Raw genomic sequence first — 10293 nt, forward strand, 5'->3', positions numbered from 1 at the left:
AAACTGTGAAAGTTGCGATTTTCATATGATTAAGATAAAAAGTAAGAAAAAAATTGTAAGTTAAAAATATCTCGAAATGTAAATTTTTTATGATTTATTCTATTTCTGGACAAATAATAATGCGCGAAACTAATAAAGCTAGCCTTAATTTTTCATAGCGAGACCAAAGCGTGCACAATGGCGGAGTCAGAGGAGCCGCAGCCGCATAACATGCAAAATGAGGATCAAGACATGCACAGTGACAATAGGATGGACGATATTAAGATCAACAGATACCCAACTAATCCAACAAGGGGGAGAGGTTTCTTTAGGGGACCAAGGTATGGCAAAAAGTAATTTTCTCCACACCTCAGTGAAAAGGCTGAAAAATTAAAATCCCAGGGGCCGGGATTTTAAATAAGCTATTTTAATTTGTAGTCTCATTTCATTTTCTGATATTTGAATAAGAAAATTGCATTTGATTTCAAGGAAAACAAAAGTTATGAATTCTCTTTGAGAAATGCAATGGAATTAACTTCAAAAGAGCCATAATATTATGGTGCAGGCAGTATGAGGATTATTGATTTTGATTAATTGAAATGTCATGAAAGAAAAGAAATTAATTTTCCTAGGAATTTTTTTTCAAATGCAGGGAATACTGATTTTGGTTGATTGAAATGACATAAAAATATGAGAAATGAACTTTCCTAGCATAATAACTTTTTTCTAATGCAGGCCGCCACCATTTGGAAGAGGGCCTCCTCCACCACGTTTCCGAGGTCCCCCAGGTCCACACATGAGAGGGCCACCTCCCCCTCACATGAGAGGACCTCCACCCCCAGGTATGAGGCCACCACCCAGGCCCCCCTTTGGAAGACCTCCATTTGACCATTATGGACCTCCACCTGGAATGGGGCATCCTCCAGGGATGGGTCCACCTCCACCCCCAGGCATGCCACCACCGCCAGGCATGCACCCACCTGGCATGGGACCACCGAGGATGCCACCACATGGCATGGTATGGTTTATATATATTCACCGAGAAACTTAAGCTAGGTTATATAATTATTGGATACAGGTAAAATTTAAAGCATTTTAATCGGTGCTGTTGTAGAATTATTTTGAGAATTGTGGAAAATAAGGGGAAACTATGCAGGAATATCTTACACCAAAACACAATTGAATAAAAAAAGAGACTATGAAGACAAAATTATGCTCTTTTTTTTATCTTGTAGGGACCCCCTCCCATGATGCCACCACCAGGCGTTCCACCTCCAAACTTCTCAGTGCCGCCACCAGGGTTTGGGTCTGGAGGGGACCAGAACAGTGGACAAGAAAACCAACAAAATGCTGATGGTTCACAAGAACTGTGGGTGGAAAATAAGACACCAGAAGGAAAGGTATGAAAAATATTTTTTGAGTCTTTGTGACTGACTTATGGAAAATGGGTTCAGTATCAATTTTAACTGATTGAAAAAATGTTTTAGTGTTTGTCAAGAGATTAAAAATAGGTTGCTTAAACATGCTGTATTATTCTGTATTTCAGTTGGATAATATAGTTGACAGTAAAGATTTTACATTTAATTATTTCATTTCAAGGTCTACTACTACAATGCCAGGACTAGGGAGTCCGCATGGACCAAGCCAGAAGGAGTGAAAATCATCACGCAGACAGAAGTGGAAAGTATGGCACAGCAAGCTCAGCAAGGCAGTACGGCACAGCCTGCAGCTACTGCAACACAGCAGTCAGGGGCTACCAGCACTGCAGCTGATACTACCATAGCACAAGGTGGGGGAACCATTGATATGGAAACTATTAAAACTGATGTTCACAACTCAAAATTTTGATTTTTTGAGAGAGCTTTTGGTCATTACCCATGTGAAAATTTTTCAAACCCTCATCTGGAGTCAATAAAAAACTATTAAATCAACATCTTAATCATTTCCCATTTTTAGTTAGTCGTGGTATATTGGTAACATTATACCCTATAGGTTATCTTCTTTTAAAGTGATGTGGTTTAAAGAAGCTGTTTTATTTTTCCAGCTCAACCCAGTACCCCAGGTCACGTAGCTGACCAGCAGCAAGTTCCACCCCACCAGGCCAGTGACCAGACCAATGCCCCACCTCATGGACATGGCTTTCCCCCTCCTGGGTTTCCACCTATGGGAGGTCCAGGTGGGCCTGGCATGATGAGACCTGGGGGGCCACCTGGGATGCCACCTCCAGGTAAAATACTTTCCTTTACCTATACTACTATAATTTTCATTCAGTACTGTTTTTCACTGTAAGTAGATATTTAGTTGTCTGTTAAGAGAGTACACTTGTTTATTGTTATGCTATTTTTCTCACTGAGGTAATAAGTCAGATGTGTTGGTATGAAAAAAAAAACCCCTGAAAATAAGATGTAAGAAATATACTTCTGGAGATATTTTAGAGGTTGTTAGTATGAAATTTCTGTGTCAGAATTTAATATAGTAAGGAATAAAAATTGAAAAGTACTGGCAAGTGTGTTCTTTTCCTCCTTCAAGGTATGTTTCCTCCTGGGTTTAATCCTGGAATGATGCCACCCCCAGGGTTTGGTCACCCCATGATGCAGCAGCCACCTCCAGGGCAAGGACAGCCACAGGTAAATAAAATGCAGGTTTATCACATGTGTACAATACAGTTAATTTTCAACACTTTACATCTTCTGTATACTTGAGATTAGCTGCTTTGTCTGATTTTGTCTGGGCAAAAGTTACAAGAGTTTTTAAAGGATCATTCAGATAATGCAGCCCAAGCAGTTGTTGCATTATATATATATATTTCAACATACATTTGCTATTATTCCTGTTAGGCTCAGAAGCCACCAGAGGTTGCAGAATGGTCTGAACACAAAACAACTGATGGTCGGTCCTATTTTTACAACTCTCACACATCTGAGTCTACTTGGGAAAAACCAAAGGCGTTGCAAGACTGGGAAGGTAAAGAATGATAAATGTTTGAGCTAATGTTGATGAGGAATGTTATTTGTTATGCCCTTGTAAATTTCTAAAATGTGAATTTACAAAATGTCATTGTGGAATTATAACTTTGTCTACTTTGAAATTTGTTTTCAAGATTTTATAAGGAAAAAAAAAAAACTCTCATCAAATGCATTCTGAGACTGATTGTATTGCACTTGTTTCTTGTTTCAGAATCCCAAAATGCCGCTGCTCAAGCCGCCCCAGCAGCTGCTGCAGCAACCCCTGAGCAGACGACAGTCCAGACTAATGGTGGTCAGGAGATGGTGGCTATGAATGGAGGTCAGGAAGTTGAGACGGCCATGGAGGCTGAGGAGAGCCAAGAAGAGGAAAGATCAGAAGAGGTCTGAAAAGATTATCATTTATTTTTATTTTATTTTTGGGGGGAGGTTATATCATTGTAGTTATCATGTGATTATTGTAGCATGTTATTTAAATTTGAAGTTTTAATTGGCCCTGTTCTTCCTAGAAGGAGGAGGAAGAAGAGACTATGACGGAGGAACAGAAAGCTGCAGAGAAAGCCAAGCCCATTTCCAGCACCCCTGTCCCTGGAACACCTTGGTAAGATTGTGAAATATTCCCTTTTTTACTCTAAGAAACTCAAGATTGCCTAAAGATGAAGATTTGAATAATAGGATTTTTAACTTGCACCTAATAGGTATAAATTTGGAAGTAAATGGATCTTCGCAATACTTCCACACAATACTCTCACATCATAATCAAACCAGTGACTTTCAGATTGAGGCTTTGATGCTTGACATTGCTTTTGATGTTCCAGGTGTGTTGTTTGGACTGGTGATGGTCGGGTGTTTTTCTACAACCCCAGTCAGAGACAGTCTGTTTGGGAGGTACCAGAGGACCTGCAGGGAAGACAAGACGTGGAGAAAATGATTCAAGGGCCCCCAGATGAGTCTGATGCTGGCAAAGGGGACGCATCATTAAGTAAGAGTATTTTTCCATTTGTGAAACTTGTCGTATGTATTGTGATGAACTGAGTGAATCACATTTAGTTAAACTGAGCACCAGTTTGTTGTATTCTTAATCTTTTGATGGGTATTTGTTTTAGGCGAAAAGATAAAATCTTTTAAACAAATTATGGAGAAATGGTATAGTTAATTGCTTTCTCTCACTCTGATAGATGAATGAGTTTGTTAATACTACCTTATGAACTGATAGGCTGATATTTAATCTGCTCTTTTCCATAGGCAAAAAGCAGAAGTCAGAATCAAATGAGGAAGAACCAAAATCAAAAAAGAAAAAGTAAGTAACCGAGTTCAATAACATGTCTGTTTAGCTTTTCAAGAATTCTGAAAGTGAAAAGGAAAGTTTAAAAATTCAAATATAATTCTAAATAAGATTTGAAATTTTGGCTTTAAAAGTGGAATTTTGCTTCAGAGTCGAGAAGGAGGAGCCACAGGAGCAAGTGCCTGTCAAGCAGGAGAAGGAACCAAAGAAGATAGATGCTGGAAAGGAGGCAGCCATTGAGGCCGAGGTGAAAGCTGCCAGGGAGAGAGCCATCATTCCACTGGAGATCAGGATGAAGCAATTTAGAGACATGCTGGCAGAAAAGGAGGTGAGCACTGATACCAGTTTTTTGTCTGATTGGTTTACACATTTTTCCAGAAGCCTACGTCATTAATGTGGTTATATTATCTAGGACATATGTCATTTCATTTCTTATTGAACCATTGGCCCTTTTCACAACAAATCATTATTGAGCCTCATAGATATCGTCTGTTTATATTGGGTGAAACAACAAGTGAAATTCAGACTTAATACTGTGCTTGTTTCCAGGTTTCTGCATTTTCCACATGGGAAAAGGAGCTTCACAAGATAGTGTTTGACCCTCGCTACTTGTTGTTAACATCCAAGGAAAGGAAACAGGTGTTCGACCAATATGTGAAGGAGCGCGCAGAAGAGGAGCGACGCGAGAAGAGGAACAAGCTGAAGGAGAAAAAGGAACTTTTCAGGCAGCTACTAGAGGAAGCTAAACTGCATGGAAAGTAAGTTTACAATGAAAAATGTCAGTGGGTTTTTATATTCATTTTTGTCTTGACAGTATTTGTTTAAAAGTTACAGTTTACAGTTAGATTGGATTTATTTGGGAATCCAAGTGATATTTACTTATCTGTTTGTCAAATTGCTTCTATTTCAGGTCTTCCTTCAGTGACTTTGCTTCAAAGTATGGGAAAGATGAGAGATTCAAAGGAATAGAGAAGATGAGGGAGAGAGAGGCACTATTCAGTGATTATGTGGCTGATCAAAGAAAGAGGGAGAAAGAAGAAAAATCATACCAAAAGGAAAAGGTAGGGACAGGTGACAGGTCAACGTTTTTTGTGAGAAATAGTTAAATGATTTTATATTTTACCTTGAAACTTGTAAGGTAATGTTTACAGTTGAAATGTGTGAATTATAACTTGTAAAGTAATGTTTACAGTTGAAATGTATGAATTATACCTTTATTAGATGACCATTAAACATATATGCTGTAACAGACAACTTTCAATATTGGATCATTTGAAATCTAATAAGTTCTGTATGAATAGTGTAATATTTTGAAGTAAAACATTTGTATGTTTTGAATTAAATGAATCACTTTTGCACATTAAAATATTGTAACTAATGAATAGAATTTGTTTCAGACTGTCGGGGTAGATTCACATATTCTTGAAATATTTGCAAAAATCATATTAACAAAAATGAATTCCAAAATATTTTCTAATTGTCTTCTTTTTTTAATTTGGAATTTTTGATTATCGATGAATATAACACTATGCTCATATTCAGGAATATGTAGGCCTACATAAAAATTTGTTGCTTTGATTTAATACTTGCTATGTAGATATAAATCTGACTTAATATATATTTGTCTTTTTAAAGTTTATTGTTGACATCTGTTGTTTCAGCATTTGAATACTTTTCAGAGTGTAATTGCAATACATGTATAAAATTTAGTAAAGAGATTTATCATTTTACATTTTTTTTCATTTGTATTATTTTTATACAACAGCACAGTTAAAAGTAAATTCCAAGATTTTAGATAAAGTAAATTCTGTTTTAAGTAAAAGGGTACATAATTTTACAGTAATTTCATTTTCTTAATAATACAGTTATTAGCATAATTTTTTGCCTAAATTCCTTCATCAGCATTCATTCTTAGCTAATGCCAGCCTATTCCTATACCTTTTCAAACCGAAGAGCACCATACAGTTGTTAGGCGAAGGCAGTTGAAATCAGCCATCATTTTGTGAAGGCGTGCATTGCAAATAACACAGCAAGCCACTTTGAAAGCTCAGATGCAATAATTGCCGATAAAGGTTGATACATACCGGTATTTTGTGTTATCTAAGTAGTATATTTTTCCTGAATTGTTTTGATAAAATGGTCATGAAATAATGCACACTAGTGTATTTGTAAGGTTGAGTAGTATTTTGATATCATTAAATGGGAAATTTGATACTTTTGATACGTGCACAGTGTGGGTGCTTTTTTTGAAATTTTCTTTGTTATTCAACTTCATTTCATCTTAAGCGTCTAAAGTTTAATGCAATTTGGTTTGTTTTCTGAAAAAAAAAATGGGTGTTGATGAATTAAAAGAGTTCAAAGTCTTGAAGTGGAACTCGCCACTTGTAAGATTTGGAACAAAGCAAACATTTTGATCAATTCGCAACAGCTATAGATGAGACGAAGTTATGGTAATTTATGTGTATTTGTATTCCTGGATGATTAAAAAGAAGTTTTTATGCAATTAGAATTGTAGAGATATTCTGATAAAATGACTGGCTGTATCATGTTTCACTAGAGATGTTGCAGATGGCTGCTGCAAGTTTCAAATTTGTCTACTTTAAGGGGGATGGGGGGGGGCTACCTTTGAATTTTTGCCTTGAAATGGAAAACGAAGTTTTAAAAAGAAATGTGATTTTCTATTAGATGTTAAAAAGCTGGGGTTTGTAGTGAGGGCATCTAGCCCCATGATTAAATATTGTGAATTTCCAAAATGTTTTAGGTTTGCTGTTTTATACATTACTATCTGTTGGCTTGCAGGTAGTCATCTGGAACCTAGGTGAACTGCCAATGGGTTCATAAAAATATAATGGCTACATAAAGATTGTTTAATCTAAAATATATAAATACTTTTATAATATTTTTCATAGCAATACTTTATTTTACATCTTAACAAGAAGAATTAAAGTAAGCGTTAGCAGTTTAGATTGTAATACTCACCATATAAGTTAAAACATGATTATAATAGTTAAACACTTTGTTGTAGTGAGGTAAAAAAAAATGGACATAAAATGTAACTTTTATACAGCAATCTATTATAAATCTTACGCCACCATTTTTTCATTTCTCTTCTTCATATCACAAGTGCTTTACATTGTGACTCTTGTTATGCAGGGACCATTGTTATAAATGGGCAGCTTATAAGAAGCTCTTCCTTTTCAGATCTCTGGCTGTTGTTCTGGCAAATGTTCTATTTATCATTGGTTTCAAAATGATTGTCTCTGTGTGATCCTAAAAATGGTAATATTTGGCCACATCTCTGCGGTGTTGGCTGAGAGTCGAGAAGTCTGCAGGAAAATGCAGATGACACTTTGGTCAGATTACAGATCTGATTAATAAAATCACGTTAATCAGATTTGTTTGCACTGCAGAGGAGAACACAGTTTTCTTGTGTCAAAATTTCTTGAACAATTCCAACCCCTTCCTACCTCTTTTTCAACACAGGGACAGTACTTAACTAATTATAATCAATTTCAGGTTTAGCAGATAGGGTGATTTTATATCCTTTCTAACACAATTTCCCCATTTTTCAGCTCAAGGCTGACTATATCCAGCTCCTGAAAGAAACCACAGAAATTGACTCTCGCTCACGTTGGAGTGAGACCAAGAAGAAAATTGAGTCGGATCCTCGTTATAAAGCAATAGACAGCAGTTCTCGTAGAGAAGATTGGTTCAGGGACTATGTCAAAACCCTGGAAGAGGTGAGTATTTTAGGTACTCCAAGTGAACTTTTGAATCATGATGTCTTGTATTATTTTGTGAAGTTAAAATAGCACAGCCCTGTTTTTGTAATGGATAATCTTGGCACAACCTTAAACAAATGTGACCACGTCTTCTTGCAGGAATCTGATGAGGAAGAAAGGGAAAAAAGAGAAAAGCAGGAAAGAGTTGAAGCTAGCATTAGAAAACGCGAGGAAGAAGTTCAGAAAACCCTATCCTCGTCCCTGCGAGAACGCGACAAGGAAAGAGAGCAACATAAAAGGGATGAATCAGTGCAGAGTTTCAAAGCTTTGCTGTCGGACTTGGTAAGACAAAGTTTGTAATTTACGTTGTCATTTGGTCACAAAATGGATCAAGTTATCACAACTTAAGAAGTTTAGATATTGCCATATTTATGAGAGAAAACTGATATTGTACGTTATTTGAGGGTGAAGTTTGATTTTGAATGGTTACTACAAAAGGTACTTTGAGTCATCTCACTATTTGTGAATGTCATATTTTATGATTTCTCTCTTTTTCTGTTTTTACATAGGTTCGCAACTCGGACGTGTCTTGGAGAGATGCCAGGAAGACACTGAGGAAAGATCATAGATGGGAGGATTGTGAATCCATTGAACGTGATGAAAAAGAGAAGATATTTGAACAACACATTGAAGCTTTGAATAAGAAGAATAAGGAGATGTTTCATAAGCTGTTGGATGAAACCACTGAGGTATAAAGATGGAATTATTGAATGTAAAAATGAATTTCATATATTATTATCTTGTAATGACAGATCACAGTTCATACTTGTAGTTAGTTATATTGTTTTAACATGGGATACGTATCACACATTTTTATACAGTTGATGATGATTTTTATTCCTATTTCTTCAAGGTCAACTTATCGTCCACCTGGAAGGAAGTGAAGAAATTGATCAAGGAGGATCCCAGATATACAAAGTTTTCTTCCAGTGATAGGGTAGGTACAGACAAGTTTTCTCTTTAACTCTTGTTCTCAAAGTAGAGCCTAAAGATTTAAAATTTTTCATTATGTCCCATCAAAAAGTTTTCTGTATGTCATGATGTTTTTGCACATTTTATATTTTAGAAGCGGGAAAGGGAATTTTGTGAATTTATCCATGAGAAGTATGTCCAGGCAAAGACTGATTTCAGAGAGCTGCTGAAAGAGTGCAAGATTATTACACACAAGTGAGTTATACTGTGATGGATGATTGTGTAAATACAGAAAAAATACATAAATATACATGAATGAAAAAGAAATAAATTCTTTGGTAATTGTGATGGATTATGGTGTTGTAAATAGATAAATTGGCAATTGTAAGATGAAAAGAAAAATTTTATTTTCAATTGCTCCTGCTGAGGCAATGTGTAGATGATGTAATATTATAATTTGTATATATTCTAGGTCCAAGAAATTAATTGAAGAAGGTGATGGCCATCTTAAAGATGTTGCAGCTGTCCTAGAGGTAAGCAGAACATGGTCAACTCTGTAGCCTTAATGCTTTTGTGCCAACTTTTATGATGACACTTATAGTTCATGGTGAAAATCACAGGTCTAGTCTTTGATATGGTAGAAATGTCCTAAAAATCTCAGGAAGACTTGATTTTGATGCAATCTTCGACTTATTTATATCAAAAATGGTGTCCAAGTTATCTGGTTACTAATTTCAGATTTTTGTAGAAAATCACCAATCTGCTTTCGCATAATCCCAGGCACCACGTTTATGTGAGATGAATCTGTGTAACATGTTCCTCTTCCCTCGAATGTTTCAGAATGACAAGCGTTACCTGGTCCTGGACTGTGATCCAGATGAGAGGAAGAAAATGATAGTGGCTTACATTGAGGACTTGGAACGCAAAGGCCCGCCACCCCCACCTACAGCCAGTGAGCCCTCTAGAAGGAAATAGGTTCAGAGGTTCCACCTCAGGCATTGCGTTGACGTTTGCCACAACTGATTCTGTCTGTTGGGACACTTTTTTTTAATCATTTGGAAAAAAAGGAAACATTTGATGTCCGTCTTGGAAAACTCTAAGCCCATTTGTCAGTACTTGTAGTGATATTTAGAAAGAGCGAATCATGGTTAAAGTTTAATCAGATGAACAGCAAAATGAAGTTTCCAAAGGATGTAACCTCGAAAGACTAATTGTAATGTTTATTTTAAACATCTGTAATCGTTTTACTGCTAGTTTTTAGTAAGAATTTATAACTGTAGAGAAAGTGTATGAACAATAAAATTCTTATTTCACATGCTAATGGATATTAGTCTTTGAGGAATTTCAGGATGTGACACAGGTATTGCTGCAA

General features: G+C 36.2%; 1 protein-coding gene across 2 annotated transcripts; it reads left to right on the forward strand.

Annotated features, from left to right (window-relative positions):
- Positions 1 to 130: 130 nt before the first annotated feature.
- LOC106165689 (transcription elongation regulator 1) lies at positions 131 to 10242 on the forward strand. 2 transcript variants are annotated; one of them, XM_013543987.2, is made up of 21 exons: positions 131 to 320; positions 715 to 997; positions 1215 to 1379; positions 1579 to 1768; positions 2024 to 2206; positions 2509 to 2606; positions 2817 to 2943; positions 3157 to 3326; positions 3452 to 3543; positions 3761 to 3924; positions 4188 to 4242; positions 4378 to 4555; positions 4777 to 4985; positions 5138 to 5288; positions 7800 to 7967; positions 8109 to 8291; positions 8519 to 8698; positions 8863 to 8946; positions 9076 to 9176; positions 9394 to 9454; positions 9762 to 10242. In XM_013543987.2, the coding sequence occupies exons 1-21, from the start codon at positions 178 to 180 to the stop codon at positions 9894 to 9896; spliced, it is 3120 nt and encodes a 1039-aa protein (XP_013399441.2). In that variant the 5' UTR covers positions 131 to 177; the 3' UTR covers positions 9897 to 10242. The 2 variants fall into 2 exon arrangements, with proteins under 2 accessions (XP_013399441.2, XP_013399442.2); XM_013543988.2 differs by having other exon boundaries at positions 3455 to 3543.
- The last annotated feature ends 51 nt before the right edge of the window (positions 10243 to 10293 follow it).

Source organism: Lingula anatina, chromosome 1 (genome assembly GCF_051362555.1).
Source record: "Lingula anatina isolate TDL-2025a chromosome 1, LinAna3.0, whole genome shotgun sequence".
NCBI lineage: Eukaryota > Metazoa > Brachiopoda > Lingulata > Lingulida > Lingulidae > Lingula > Lingula anatina.

Excerpts from the sequence above, each read along its gene's own strand:
- LOC106165689 (XM_013543987.2), top strand. The coding sequence starts at position 178 with ATGGCGGAGTCAGAGGAGCCGCAGCCGCATAACATGCAAAATGAGGAT. Across the intron at positions 1,769-2,023 it reads TGATACTACCATAGCACAAG|CTCAACCCAGTACCCCAGGT; the intron begins GTGGGGGAACCA and ends TTATTTTTCCAG. Across the intron at positions 5,289-7,799 it reads AATCATACCAAAAGGAAAAG|CTCAAGGCTGACTATATCCA; the intron begins GTAGGGACAGGT and ends CCCATTTTTCAG.